Genomic DNA, 16,336 nt, shown 5'->3' with positions numbered 1-16,336 from the left:
TGCATAATCCAAGAACTATAGAAGGCTAATACATAACATATATTGACTGCAAGCAAAAACAGAACTATATAAAAATATACCTTTATTTAAAAAAAGAAAATAAAGTTTTAGTGCTGTATAAAAAAAGTAGAACTCTGTACCGATAGCTTATAAATCCCTTGGAAAAATAGGGAATTATGTAACGCAACTATTCAGCATGCAATGGGCTTAAGTGTGACAGGAACGGGCTTTTTTTAAATATAAGCACATGCTCAAATTTGCTCTCTTGCTTAGTCTCCATTACAGTTTCCCCAGTGTTGTCAGCCTCACTAGTCAAGTTACATCTCAACTTGAATTGCTAACTCTTCAGGGCACGGATGACATCTCATTTGTCTGTTAAGTGTCATGCATTTTGGCACTATATAAATAATGTCATGCTTAAACCCCACTCATCTGAGTTTTAAAACACTTGAAAACTGTTATAATGGGAAATGCTGACAAACCCACAGCCACAGTAGCATTTCTTAGTGCTACAATCACAGGAGCAAGCAAAAGGAACTTTCAAAGAAAGGAGTAGAGACCACTTTAAAGGAAGGGTTATTGTTTATCAGTAACTTGCTTTGTGCTTTCTGGGAGACTACCCCTTGCAGCAGGGATTCTACCTAAGAAGAGACAAAGTTTCTATCTAAAAAGAGTTTGATGTATTATTTCTTAGTGCCTGTGCTGTATTAAATAAAAAAAATTTAGAATATCAAAGCAGCTTTGTTTGATAAATATAAAGCTAAAATGTTATGATAAAAGAAAAACTAGAAGTCAAAGATTCATGCATAAAAGGAACATACCTTGGAATTGTGTATCATTAGTCTGATAGTTATAGTATGTATGGCGCTGTCTTCGGTAAAAATCGATGTTATGGGTGGGGACGAAGGAAAAGTGGAGGGGGATAGAAAGTTATAATAAAAAAAAAAAAGAAAAGAGTCCTACCTCCTGGAACATTCTGCTTTGTTCTTCACTGGCATCCAGGTAGCTACAGAGTTTCCTCAGAGAGGCAGAGACATGAACCCGTGATTCTGTTTGGCTGCTGTGACTCATAAATGAAAGAACAAGTCCTACACCCAAGATACATCCAGTGCTTAAAAGGAAGAGAAAACATAAAATGGTTAGGAAGAGTTAAGGAAGCCTAGGCTCCCTTTGGATCTATTTTTCAATACTACTCAGGATACTGAGCTGTAGAAACTCAATTTGAACCTATATGGCATTTCAACTGCATAGATACTACTAATGTGACTGATACCTAGTCTTCTTAAAGGACAGCTCTTTCTCTCTCTTCCTCACAGACACACAGATAAGGGTTCATTGCCTCTAGAGATGAAGCACTCCCAGCCCTTATGCACATGATATATTATACTGATGTCACTAGCAATATCAACTGTTAAAGTGAACAGTCAATGTAGTGTGAAACAAGGAGGGCAGGAGTTCTGGGGACTCTTGTTAAAACTTGGGATATCCTGTTAAAATTAATGCCGCTAGTACTCAAACTAAATAAAAATAACTTCAAGAAATACTTTTGCCTTATCTTTAAATATTTAACACTTTCCAACAGCAATACAAGGATTGGAGACATTTTTTTCCCAGTCTCTATCTACGCCTCAGAGGACAATGAAGATAACCCTCAGCAACAGATACTCCTAAATATCACTGGGATATATGACCTATAGAACAATTGGAAAATTAAACATTTAGGATTATCACAAGTTATCATATATACATTTTATATTATAATTTATTCTTAAAATATGCAAAAATTAGAGACAGTTTGACTAAAAGAAAAAAGTGTTTGATATAGTTAGATTTCCAATCACAACAATTTTCAGTGCAACAATGCTTTAAAAAAATAATTTACATTTCATAGGGGAGTGTAGGAGAAAACGTTTTGTGAAGAAAACAGTGAATTTATTAGGGATCATTCTTACTTTTCTCTTTTTAAATTGTGTCTATACGGCTATTAAAAACATACCAGTTAAAGTGCCACAGCATGCTCTATGGGCTCTTACAGTAATATTTCTGACATAATGGCAATAATGCTATCTTCTCTTCTCAGTGGAATAATTCAACCATATATAATACTGTAGCGTATACTACACCACAAAGTGCTTCACAAATAAGTAATGCAAAAGTAAAAGTTAAAAGGGCTGATATTATGCATAAGGGCTAACTCCTGAAATCACAGATGTTAATGGGAATTTTTGCCATCGACTACACTGGGACCAGTAATCTATAAGAAGGTTTAATGATGGAGTTCCATGTTGAAAATGTTTGAAACTTATCCTGTACTGCTGTCAATCAGTTATTTGATATTAAGCATTTTGCAGAGGCAAATTAATTTATTGTCCGCAGATGTTAGATGATTATTTGAATGGAGGCCATTTAATGCCTTGAAAATTTCAGATTTATCAGGCTCATTATCGCACATATACTGAACACATAAGCAAGAACATTCATTTTTGCCAAAATCATACTTTTTTGTCCTATCATGTTTGTTCTTCAAGTAGTTGCAGTCTAGTTGAGCTATACCATAGATCAATATAGTAACCAAACATTTGAAAGACTATATAAAAATATACCCTAAGGAAGGAAAAATATATATTTGGTAAGCCACAAATACTACCACTTATTTGTGACTTATCTTGGCATTCTTCAACATTTGGAGCATACATAAACCACAGTCAACCCCATTTTCAACACACAGTTCTTCTTAGGTTGAAAAAGAAAAAATTTCCCAAATCAATACGTAATAAAACAAGGACCGAATGTAGTATAATATATTCACTATCTGCATATTGTATTGTAACAATTGGGTGAAATTGGATGTTCTCTTTGGATTGGTTCTTTTCACCTTGCTTTCTCTGTGATCCTTGTAGAATTGAATTTGTTTAGAGAGATAATATATTCAATGTAAACTAGATCAATAACATTAAAAGGAATTATATAACGAATGCAAATGTATAGTGAACCTTCTGTGTGTCAATAATGTTGAGAGAGAGAAATATTTGTAAATTTTATTATGTAATTTCCACAATAAAGGAGTCTAACGACTCTACTGGTGACTTAATTGTTGAATTATTTGTCAAAATCCCCCATTTTATATATATTTACAATTACACATATACTCAACAGTAATGTGTGTGAATATAGGTTTCTAAACAATATTTATTTAATTCTCTATCTTAGGGTTTTATATCACCACCCTTCACTGCAGCATCTGAGCACCTTCCATGTAAAATCAATAGCAATAACGAAGTCCCTAGATGACTGCTTGGAGTCTCTGATATGTCTCCTTTTTTGGGGATAAAGTTTTTGGTTTTCTAAAATATTAGGGTTTTTCTATTAAATCGACACACAAAAAATCTATAATGCTCTTTGATACATAGAGCATCTCACTGCATCTTCTAAACGATGCATATCATGTATTAGAAAGCAGTACTGAACTACTAGTTTGCAAAAAAAATTATACAAACCAAAACATCTACTGTACAACAGCGAAAAAATTCGCTAGTAAGTGATGTCTTTCCCACTAGATGGCAGCAAGATACAAGACATATCCTCTCCAACCAAATGGCAGCTCCGAGCAGCCAGAGATCTCTTAATAAAAGCTACACACCTTTTAAATCAGGCCAGCATGATGAATTTGCTCTTGATGACATATCTCCAGAAGCAGCTCTCCCAGAAACATATTAAATTGAAGCAACTTTATTTCAACCACATTTAGAGGAAACATATTTTGGGTGTAAAATTGAGCCTTTTTCTTATTTATGTAACATATATCTATTTGCAGACAGTTTGTAGCATATTTTTGATGGAACAGAACACCAGAGTATCTTCAGACAATCTCCAGCAGATGAAGTCCAAATGAAATAAACATACTACTGAAGTCACATAGGCAAAAGTGTCTACGATGCAAAATATAAAGGCTAAAGGAACCCACTTTAAAAATAGCTATAGTTTTAGCTGGACAAGAATCAATACCAACTAAAGCCTAAAAATACTTCCTTGCTTAGTTTCAAGTTAAGGATTCACACTGCACACCAATTTTATAACTAGCTTAACCCTCCCCTCCCACCCCCATCCCGCTTTACACTTATATCAAACGGGGGTGGGGTGGGGAGAAGGCTTTAATCTTTCCTCTCTTCTTCTCGATTGTTTTGTGTTCTTCTGTCTGCCTCTTGCTGGCAGGTGGGGGGGAGGGGGGGGAGGGCCTATTTTGGCTGTTACTGTGAAGCTTTTATCTTAAGCAGCAGTGGGTACAACAATGTGATGCAGCTGATACAACTCCCTGTGCATTCTATGCCAGCCAAGGGCAGAGAAACTCAAATCAGAATCCAAACTAAGCTTTCCAAGTTCAGAGCCCAATGAAGTGCAGCTGTGACCCCTCCTGGGCTTTTGAAGAAGTACAAAGGGGGAGGGGAAGAACAGAAATTGTTGCTCTGCTGACTTTGGTAACAGAAGAATCAACATAAGTGGTCATCATTATTAAGTTAATATTTACTCACAGTGATACCTGAGATATTTCAGATATTTCTCTGTTCCTAGAAAGTAACTATCATATCTGAGATGCCATTCTGTGATACATGTTGATTGTTAAATGGCAACTAATGTACAGGAAATAATTCAGTATGCAGATACTTCTGGGCTTGCCTAGGTTGGTAACTATGAATATTCTTCAAAAATTTCTTGCCCTGCTGACACACTGCTTCTCTCTTCAAGGCACTCGCAGCAAATGACATACATTTGCCTCCCTTCATATTCTTCATGCCATCCACAGCTGTTAATTTAACAGGCTGGCTCTTCCAGATAAAGGAGCCATGCGAGGCAGCCGCTCCTATGGCTCAGACTATATTGTGCACACATGCACATTCCAGTAATAGGCTCTGAAGCAACAGCAGCAGCAGCAACTAGACTCCATTGAACATCTTGGCAGCTACAGAAGAACACTGAGGGGTACTTTCAAAAGTGTTTTTCATTAATGAACACGCACAGGTAAGGTATGCAACAATGCTCCACCTCAAATTGCTGCTACTGCCTGCTGCTCCATCTCCAGTGAACAAGATAATTGAATTTTTAATCCTAACATTTATGTTAAAATGAGCATGGTAATGGATTTGGAAGATACAAGACAGGTAGAAGTATCCAAGGACAGGATCAGTCTCCTCATAGCAACAGGTTTGTAGTCCTAAATTCAGAATTTGTGGGTTGAAGCCCTAATGGCCTATATGAATTGTAGCAATCATAGTAAATACTGACATCAGTAATGGAATAAACCTACTTGTACTCCAGACTGGTGTCAAAGCAGCAATCTTCCAATGCATCAAGGGACTTCATTAGAAGTAAATTAATCTGTTGGCCAGACACATCACTATGAAAAAGAAATAAAATAGAAAAGACACTGTTCAGTTCTTCATGCTGCTTGTGATATTGGGAAAAATGAACTTGCCATTCAACATTATTTTTTATTTGCTAAAAAAAATAGATTCTCATTCTATGTAAGTGCACGATTGTTCATTTTTTGTGCTTTCACACAACTACATGTACAGCTGAAGTACAAGAATCCACTTCAGAACCCACCATTGTTTCTAACTGGCTCAGTTGTAGTGAGGCAGCACTCACACAGAAGCCCGAGACCTTTACTGCTAACACCAAAAAGGAAGAAAACCACAGTACTACATGCCCCATAAAAATTAGCTGCAGCTGCACCTTTAATTTTTCACAGGCTTAATGTTTTAAGACTTCATTTTGTGGCTCGGTCTTGAAAAGTTGTTCCCTTACCACCAGCACCACAAATGAAAAGCAAAATCCTTGGATCTTATTTGGAGAAAGAGGCCTGAACATCCTGAACTAACCCCCAAAGGATTTCTTGCTTACAGAATGTACTGAAAATTCTCTTAAAGAGTAGGAAGGCTTTGGTGTAAATTATCTCTCGGTTCAACATAAATACTTTTCTAAGTCAGAATTTGGTAGCTGAATTTAAGGAATATCTATGACAGAGAAAATTTGGGGGCAAAAAAGCAAAAACTGACCTGCCTTAATATGTAAGGAATTTAAAAAAATGTCCTCTCTTGCTATTCTCCTTTCAAATAAAAAAAAAAAAAAAAAAAGATCAAACTATATTTCAGGTCCCCTGGTACAGTGTGATGATCTAATCCTGTTTTCTCAGAAGGCTTTTATGGCTTATCTGTAGCTCAGTTGTCACTACTGACTAATTATCCTCAAACTGTGCTGTAGGTTTTTAAAAAGCAGGGCAATCTTATTTTCCCATTATCCCCTTAGTATTGAGTATCAGGGTAGCGCATTAATGTAAAATGCATTTTAGCCAAAGGAGGTGATTCAGAAACCATCAGATTGAAGGGATAAAAATAATAGCTATGCCAGCAAGACCTAAATCAAGTACCTGTATTTTACTAAGGGTGTAAGCAAACACAAACCCTAAAAGTCATGAAATAAAAACATCCATAGCCTAAGGTGAGTGCCTGAATTTCTTGGCAACATTCAGGAATCTGTGGCAATCATCTTGGAGAGTCTCCTTTCAACCTTGCATATATGCTGTAGGATAACTTCTACCAAACAGTCCCTGAAAATGCTGTCTTCACCACACAGAGTAATGATACACTTTCAAGAAGGTCCATTTTACTGGATATACACAGCTTTTAGAAAGTTGTGTGTTTCATAATGCAGCCAAGATGTTTAGTACCAGGTGCAAGTAACCAGACATTCTTGTTGTATGTCATACTTCTGCAGCATATAGCTTAACACAAACAGTGACAATCATGTTCTTACAATAGTGAATACCACCATACAATGATATAAATAAGGGCAGCTAATCCCCTTAACATTCTTTTTGTGGCTGTATCACTTAAGTGAGTCACACGAGCATCTTAACACCTAAACAGTTATGAAAACTAAAACGCATCATTAATCTTGAGAATGTGATGCTGTATTTAAACAAGCACACCCAGCACAGTATGGCAACAATAACAGAGGAGGGGAAGAAGAAGAGATTAATCAAGAAATGAAAAAGATGTCTTAAGTAATCTTGCAGAAGACCTTGGGAATCATTAGACTACAAAATGTAAACACTTTATTCTGCAAACTTAAATGACACATTACGGGAAGGGGAGGAAGTTAGTTATTTACACACCTGCTGTAGACTGTAATCCATACCTGACTTTTTCTTCAAACAAACGTGAGATAAACATCCCCAAAGCAAGGCCTATGTGGATTTGAACAGCTTGAGACTCATCAGCATTTGGTTTCCCAGGTAACCTGGCAGTCAGTACACTCAGGACTTCCTCAACCTTCTCCTTGCAGGATACAATGAAAACTGGCACCAAGAGAGACAAAGCAGTGGCTGCACAGGAGCGAGCAATAGCACTGGCTGTGTTTTCACCAGAATATGATTTCTAGGACACATTAAAAAAAAAAAAAGAAGATGTTTTTGTTCTTTTTTTCCAATTTGTGAGGGAAAACAGTATTTTAGGAATGTAAAAATATACAGCATACAGTACTGTAATTGCATTTCTATTTGGGAGCATATAATAGTTCATGGCTTTGCCTCCAGCAACATATCCTTTCCCCCCACAACCAGTTTAATAATATGGTAATTGAAAATATACCTTCTAGAATCAAAATAGAATGAGTAAATATGGAATTAAAAACAAAGTGGGTGAGGGAAATAGGAATCCAATAGCTGGTCTGAGCATAAATACATTTATCTCTTTTCATATTCAGCTTTCTCGCTAAAATATTCAGCAGAATGATCCAACTCATGTATGTGTAAATAAAACAGGCATGCGATTCTGTAATTACAGAAAGCCAGGAATTTATCAAGAAGAAAAAAAAATGCTGCTTTAGCGGTGGGGAAGCATCAAGTCCAGAGTGGAAAAACATCAGCAGAGCCTGCAAAATTTTTGGTGGAAAAGCTTCCCAGGAGACAGATTATTCACCACAAAGACTTTAAATTCCTTTCCATTTTAAAAGCTGAAAGCCCTTTAACTGCCTCTATTTACAAAGCTATAAATAAAAGCTGATTATATGCAATAGCCTACTATATGTGTATTAGCTTATATATAATTATGGGAAGAAAAAGATTCAAATCAGAATGCTAGGTATCCTGTAGAGCAGTGATTTCTACAGGAGGCTTTGTCGTTTGAAATTTACAGACTGAGAAAGAAAAAACATTTGAAAAGATATTGTATTTTGGAAGAGGGAACTGCTGTGAATGAAGTCCTTGGGCTCTGTCTCAAAAATACAATGTATTTTTAAATTGTACCATTTTGGAGGCAGGTGTTTTGGAAGATTGCAACATATTAACTCTAGTACCAACTGAGTCCCTGGATTTCCTTGGCCCTTGGCAGTCTGCCATTATATTTGAAAGTGGTGTTAAAACTGCACTGGTTTTGGTGGTCTGGGCCCTCCCCCCGGTGATGACAGAGGACTAGGATTGATATTAACTCTTTTAGATCTATCAGTCTTCAACAAAACATCAAGGGCAACAGTACTGATGTGGCTGGATGTGACCACCCTTTATGGATCAGTTCCTTCCTTTCAGAGAGATTGTAGAGAGAGATCTTGTACAAATGCTCATTCACCTTGAGCCACCTCTTGCACCTTTAGCAGGAACCATTCTATTAGCCCCCTTCTGTTCAGTCTATGTGAGGCCACTAGGGAGACAGTGAGAGGACTGGAGCTGCGGTTCCATCACATGGCTTACACCCCACTCTATGTTCCTCTCATTTAACCCAAGCTGTGTGGTTTCTTTGCTTTCCCTGCAGACTGGTCAAGACAGAAACAGATAATGGCAAGGTGGTTGAAGCTCAGATCGACGTGATATTATTAAGTAGATGGAAGAACTTAGAGAGGGACAGCAGTTGTGTCTTCCCCTGGGAAAGGAGTATGCTCACCCTTTATCAATGAGGCTCACTGTTATGCAGTGCCCTTGAAGGCTCCTCCTGCAAGGTGTTCTACACAAGGATACCGTTTTGAAGATAATCTAGAAAGGAAGCTTTAGCTAATGCAGAACACAATTGCAGTGTACTTAGCAGTGGTATCTGCACGGAACATATGACACCTGTTTCCTGAAGACTACACTGGCTTCCAGTTCACCGCCAGATGCTATTCAAGGGGTTCAGGTTCATGGTTTAGGTTCTAGTTATAAGTCTGAAATCAGATAGGATGCTTCTGCTAATAGTCCCTAGATATGAGAGTTGAGCAAGGCATTTTCAGGGGAAGGACCTTGACAGCGTAACTCCCCATTCAGAGTCAGAGTTATATAACCAACAGAGCATGATTTAAGAGCCATGTTTTTATTCAAACTCAGAATTTTGATTTGTGGTGTGGTGTGAGCATCTATTTAGGTTGATATGCTAAGGTTTTATTGTTAAGTTTTGTACATGCAGGTAGAAATGTTATGGAGGTTAGGGTTGGGTTTTTTAAAAACTGCAAAAAAAATGAAATAGATATCAATAACTGCTGAAACTCAGAGAAGAAAATTCAAGAGACAGTTGAAGGAAAAAATCTGAGGAAAAAATATAAAAATAAGAAGCAAATTTGCTAAAAAATAAAATAAAGCCTTTTCATCCTCCCACACGTCTTTTTGCAAGAATAGCATCAGTAAAACCAATTATTTCATACAATCAACAACATTAAGATCACTAAATCCAAATACCTATTCTCTTGCCCATAATAGTTACTGTTTTACCCTCTTTCTTTCTATATATTTTATACTTCTAGACGTACCTGGTAGAACCAAGGGAAAACTTGACCTTTAGCACGATAGCGACTGTTCACAATACTAAGAAGTGTTTCTATCACCATAGAAATCCAGTGTTTTGTGGGAAGAAAATCAGGTTCGATCTACAGGTAATGAAAAATGACATAAGTAAATAAACATTAAAAAACAGCTTCCAAATATCCATTCATTTCTATTCTTAAACCAGGCTACATTCAAGGACAGAAGACAGATTCTGCAGCTGATGGGCCAGCTATGAAGTATTTAGCTACTCAACAAGGGTCTAATTCTGCCACTCTTACTCACAAGTAGCACATTTTATTCCCATAAATCATTCCATGAAGTTAGCAGAATAAGGTATTATTCAGTGACGGCAAAGATGGCTGAATCAGGCCCAAAACTAGCAGCAGTACAGGGAAAAAAAACAGAGCCCTAAACTGTTATGGCTCAATATGAGCAAGTAACTAGCTGTATCAATTCTCCTAGAGCCCGGCATAAATTAAATGTGGAAACAAAAGTCATGTAGTCGAAAACTTGAAAATTTTCAGCGTGAAACATGATATTCTCCAAGGACACTATAGTTAAATATTTTTCATTTCTTGAAAAACGACATGGGGTCTTCAATTTTATGTGGGTAGCCACTATATATGGGCAGACAGGACCACAACTTGTGTCTCAGTCAAACGGCGCCTTTTCATATTCTGTTTAATGGTTTGTGCTGTAGCAAGAACAGAATGTATTAAAACAGACACATAAACAGAACATACACACAAAATAAACAGTAAACTGAGGTGTCACTATGACACAGGAAGTGCAATTTACCAATGCAATAAATGATGCATGGATTAAAGTGTGCCATGTATGGATGGTACCTCTAACAATACAGTACCCTGACCCATGCCCCCAGTAACAGACTGTAATTTCCCTTCTGGAAATCTGTCCTAAAAAGTCCTTTTCCCCTTGAGACAGAAATAAAATGGATAATAGACAATTTTCTCAGAAATAGGAAGCAGTATGTGCCTCAGTCATAACATTGTTAGCAAAATAATAACAAATATTGTGTGCTTATGTAGTGCTCTCCACCCTAGTCTCTCAAGGTGCTTTACAAAAGGAACAAAGCCAGCCTTAAAATATGTCTGGGACACTCTACAACTCAAGAAACGGGCTCAGCCACATTGAGACTTGCCAAAGATCCCCTAAAGACTGTGACAGAGCTAGAAATAGAACCCAGGACAGAACAAAGATTATTATTCCACTTGAGAAAAGATGAAAAAAACCTATTGTTTGGAATAGGAAATCACATGGCCCTATTTCAGTATTCCATGTTATAACAAGTTAATTTAGTAGCTGTAAGTGGATAGTAGTTGTGGTTGTTCAGGATACAAATATTATATGAATTCACTTGATTGAATTTGTTCTCTGGCACCCCTTATGGAGAAGAACTTAATTCCATTTCCCAGAAGTACTATTTCCACTACCATGACCCAGGAACTTGCAGACAGAACATATGTCATTATATTTTTTTCTCATTAGCTTGATAAGATGTGTTTAAAACCACAGTTGAACAAACATACTGAGATATAGATGTAGTTTTTCCCACAATTCAGAAGTCAATTCTCTAAGGGGGCTATTTACTAATGCTTCCCTACTTGTTTTCCTGGTAGAACTGACTGGAAAGGCTCCTGAAGGTTACTCATATCAAAAATTCAGTATTGCCAACCCAAAAAGTGCAAAAATTGTGTAATGCTAAAATCATGGCTTTCGGGTCTGTTTTCTGATTTTTTGAACTCTTCCTACCCATAATTGTCTGTGGCAATTTACTGTGTTGCCAATTCTTACAAATTAATCACACAATGCAATTTTTGTCCCTGTTTCAGGAGCTCTTGCTAGAGAATCCAACCAGCCATCGTGCTAGGCACCGCACAAACACTTTCATAAGAGATTGCCCTTACCCCAAAGAGCTTAAAATCTAGTGAAAAGAGATGGGAATGAGTTTGTGATATGGAATATGGAATGGGACACACCCCACACCTCTCATACAGAAACTTCCAAAACTTCCATTAGGTGGAAACAACTTTTAACTGCCACTGAACTGATCTAGAGCCAAACTGGTGTCCCATAAGTGAAAAGGCTCTGTAGCTCTTTAGCTGTGTCCTCAATTCCCTAATAAGTGCAAATGTCACACCTCTGAGAGTAAGGATAACTTTCTGAAAACATAAGTTGTTTAAATCAAATTCAAGTTCCAGCCTTCTTTGGAGCTTACATACGTAGGGTCTTCAACACTTTGGCCACACAGGCAAAATCTCAAACACACACTACTGTAAAATGCTCCACCCTTTTCTGACAGCTGCTATTAACCAAAGTAAAAACACTAAAAATGAAAGAATGAAACAAATATTAACAGGGAGTCCAAATAACTATGACAAAGATTGACCTCGTAACAGGATACCATAGTAACCTAATGGAGACTGGGTTTCAGAAGAATCTTCAGGAAGTCAACATGTTGAAAACCAGCTACATGATGGAGACAACAGGCAGAGTTTTCTGGCATTGGGGCAAGAATACTGGGAGACCACAATGTATCAAATAAATCTTCATTCCTCTCACTCTGAAGTCCTTTGAGTCTTAAAGATACATACTTTTTTTCCCACTTTAACCTCCTTAAGGCTTTGCATCATCACCATGTTTTTCATCAATAAAAAGGCTGAATTACTGTCCTTCCAGCACCTGTCAAAACTGTTCCTGACCTGGACAGAGTGGTCAGTGCAGAACAGTGTGTGGCATTCCCAGCTGCTGGGGCCCTTTACAGTTCTTCCAACCCATACAGATCCAGTGGGAAGGTAATTAACATAAGACAGATTCAGACTACTAGTTTGTGGTGTTTCTATTACACTGAAAAGTTGGACATAATAATTCTACTTTTCACATTTAGCTACAATCCACATTTCCCTCTCCTCCTAGTTATATTTTCTGTTATGTAAAGTGTTACAAGCAGCTTCTTGAGCCAAACTATCTATCAATTTATACTGTGTTACACTGGGAAATACCAGCAACTCCATCATCACTTTATTAGCTGAAAAATAGATTCATGTTAATAATGATCTTCATGCAGAACAGGTGTTCTCCTTTCCTGACCAAATAATGCACCAAGGTTAAGTATTTGAGGTCAACATAAGAATGCCAGTGCCAATACTCTGAGGCAGAGGACACAAGGACTAAAGTTGTGAATGTAATTATTTATATACATAAATCACACACCCACACACACTGTGGATATATCTATTTCTAAAACAAATGATCTTTTCCAGGTGTGAATTTAGAGATCATGACAAGTGCCAAATTGCCAGTCCCAGAAAGTGAAGTCCTCTATTGAGCTGCAGTACAGGTAGAGCACAGGCAGAGGCACTGCAAACTCTCTCAAAACATTTTATTAAGTCTGATCTGGAAAAAGCAGGTGGGGGAGCCTCAACATCTACTGGATCTTTCTCTGCTCTGACAATACTGACAACAAATGTGTCAACTGTGGCGTTTTGTGTGGGGAGGACACACTCAGATTGAGACCACCAAGCTCATTTCGCACAGAGCAGAGCTAGCAGATGGTCACTACTGAGCAGGACTAGATATGAACAGATGAGAGAGTGAGGGGTTCTGCATTCCATTATCAGACCTCTCAGCCATGCAACCTCCCAGTGCTTTTGTTTTGATTGTAAGTCACATTAAGATGACAAAACGGTGTTTCTAAGGTTTAACTCACCTCTGGTCCTACTTCAGTGTCTGAAGAAAGGCTATTTTCATATTTTGCCACAGCAACTGCAAGGCCAGTTAAAGCTAAGATAGAGTTTCCTTTCACCACTGGGCTGTCCCTATTGAAAAGAATAAACAGTAATTAATGAGACATAAGAGATCGAGATAATGAAACACACTAATAATTGGGAAAGCACATGCCACCAGAGTTCTGTATAGCAAATACCAACCTTTCAGCGAGATTCTCAAAGTTAACTACTATCTCAGATGGTTTACCCACCCAATGGAAGTGCCCCACATCTCACCCTCACATCACAGTCAGATGGGAGGAAACTAAGCTTACTGTTTCAATAGTTTTTTTTTTTCCTTTGTCATCCAAAGCCTAACACAAACGTGTGTGTATATGTATATGAGAGAGAGAGAGAGAGACTATTGCTGCAACTAAAGAAAGTCTTTTGAAGCTAAATAGTCTACCTCACACCATTTATATATTTTGCTTTTGCTGAAAAGATCTAAAATTCTTTCTATATAAATTTGTCTGATGGTGGTACTAATCTTGCAAAAATCTTAACATGGCTGAATCTAGCAGCCACACTCTTCCAAAAGCGTGCAATGCTTGGAGAGGTAGGTGCTTATTGCAGTAGCAGCAGCGGTGCGCGCGCGCACACACACACCTCGCCACAAAACAAGCCACAGTCTTACCTGGCTACAAAGCTTTATGCAGCTAAGTGTTGTGTGGCATTCTTACCATACAGCATTAAGATTTCATACAAATGTAATAAAGAAAAGTTCCAGTATGTGCTAGCACAGAAATGCAACTCTTCCCTGGTACACAGATTGGAACACTCTCACAGCTGTGCACAGGATTTGCTGACAATGCTGGATAAATGTACGCTCCCTCAGTATTTTGGTATTTAAAAGTTTCTTGTTATAAACAGATCAGTTTCCAGTAGCTCTGGAGTTTAGGTGCACGAGTTGCTTAGCCATACTCTTTCGGCATATAGGAATCAGGCAGTGAAGCAGTAATCATGTCTGCAAGGTTAAAATGCATAAAAAATTCCTAAATGTCAGTGAAATTATAGGGAGAAAACCAGCACCAACTTTTTTACCTTGTGAGACATCAGGTGCAACTAGAGTTGTGGCCAGCACTGACACTTTTAAATCTGAATTATGCTATAGCACTAGAGCCACTGTTAAGCACTTTTGAGGTTCTGTGCTTGTGTATGTGCTGGAAATGAGGAAGAGGAAAACTGGGTTTTCATATCCAAGTTTTCCCATCAATTAAAATTTAGATTGCGATCATCTTGATTTTGAAAATTGCTAGGGAACAGGTACTCTTGTGAGCCTTTCCTGCTAAATTCTTTGAGATACTTTTTCTTAAGATTTTCCTAAAACAAAGATATTGGCATTCAGATTATGTCTAGAAAAAGGACTACAAAGATAGGCTCCAAGTACTTCTCTGTCATCCTGTAGTCTATCTTTTAGGTATTATGTAGAATAGAACATGTGAAATACCATCATACTGGATGCTGATGTAATGTACAGTACTGGTTAGATGAAGTATTCTACATTTCAGTTTCCGTTTTTACACACTGCATCACTGTATTGCATATCCAGAAAGACTGCTCAACTACTACTATAAATATGTACTACTCTGAAAGCTCAAACCCATTCTCCTGTCTTTAGAGATTTCTTTTTGTATCTGAAAATAGTTTTTTGATAAGGCAGATGAACGTCTTAATGGAATGTCACTAACTTTTCAGCTCTGGGACACTAAACCTAGACCACTCTGGATCAGAGATAGTTAAAATAATTTTGATTAGGTGGCTAGTTCATTTCTCAGAGTATTCTTCTTATGTTACCTTAAATCACTTCCGAATGTATTGGTGTAGTCATTTATTTTTATGTCTATTGCTAGTGACAGTGGTTGCACTCTAAAATGACTCAACTGTCAGACACTTTTAAACTGCCCCTCCTCCCCCCGGATGCCTTAAATTCATAAAAAACATTCTACTGTCATAGAACAAAATATCAGCCACAGACCCACAAACCACTAGGTTCTATGAGAAAAATCAAAAATGTTTCAAAGCCTAGACCATTCTATCCTGGAATTTACTGAAGTTAGACTAGGAAATAAACACAAAACATAGCAAAAGCTCCAGCGGCATGGTCTGTCCATGGGAAATCCCTTGAAGCTAGCCATGAAGAGAGTGTAACCCCAGGAACCAACAGTAAAAAGTTACCTAATGAACTAATTTGACCAGTGAACTATTTTCATGACAAAAACCTTGTACTTTCTTTTTCAATACATTGGCTCTTGTTACTTAAAGCCAGGAAATGACATTCTGAGAGTTCATTATGTCCCTGTATTGTATCTTGCTCTTTATAGTAGTTACACAAAGGATTTCAACCTTTACTTCTCTAACTTTTCATAGGCATTTAATGAGTAGCTAAAATATAGAGTTCAATTTTAATCAGTTCCTCTTCTTCATCTCCTCCTCAACCCAGGAGTGAACTACCTGAAGGTAGATTGGCAGGGAAGCATGTGGATGTGAACATTTCCAACAGCAGCATTCACCAAGAACAGTTGCATGGTTAAAAAGGCAAAAACCTTCAAAATCTTTACAGAAAATTTGAATATCTAGAACTGCCAGAACTCTGAATTTCCCAATATATTTAAGACTAATCTTCTCTGCAGCTCAAGCAGGTACCACCCTCTGAATCAGCCTATGATAAACAGCAATGTGGTTCTAGCACTGCTGCGATCTCCATGGCAGAGCCCATGATTTTAAGAGTTATTTTTATCCAGATTCGTGGCTTTTGGCACCTGTC

At 37.6% G+C, this 16,336-nt stretch overlaps 1 protein-coding gene across 1 annotated transcript in view; it reads right to left on the bottom strand.

Annotated features, from left to right (window-relative positions):
* The window catches only part of FOCAD (focadhesin), a 195,204-nt gene that overhangs the window by 27,425 nt on the left and 151,443 nt on the right, over positions 1-16,336 (bottom strand). Inside the window, exons 25-29 of the mRNA XM_054031536.1 lie at positions 13,515-13,623; positions 9,769-9,885; positions 7,195-7,433; positions 5,303-5,392; positions 964-1,111 (exon numbers count right to left, since the gene is read on the bottom strand). Of these exons, the coding sequence (XP_053887511.1) occupies positions 964-1,111; positions 5,303-5,392; positions 7,195-7,433; positions 9,769-9,885; positions 13,515-13,623 (703 nt within the window). The remainder of the gene's footprint in view (positions 1-963; positions 1,112-5,302; positions 5,393-7,194; positions 7,434-9,768; positions 9,886-13,514; positions 13,624-16,336) is intronic.

The sequence above is a fragment of the Malaclemys terrapin genome, chromosome 6 (assembly GCF_027887155.1).
Source record: "Malaclemys terrapin pileata isolate rMalTer1 chromosome 6, rMalTer1.hap1, whole genome shotgun sequence".
Classification (NCBI taxonomy): Eukaryota; Metazoa; Chordata; order Testudines; family Emydidae; genus Malaclemys; species Malaclemys terrapin.
This window is presented reverse-complemented; position numbering and strand designations above follow the sequence as displayed.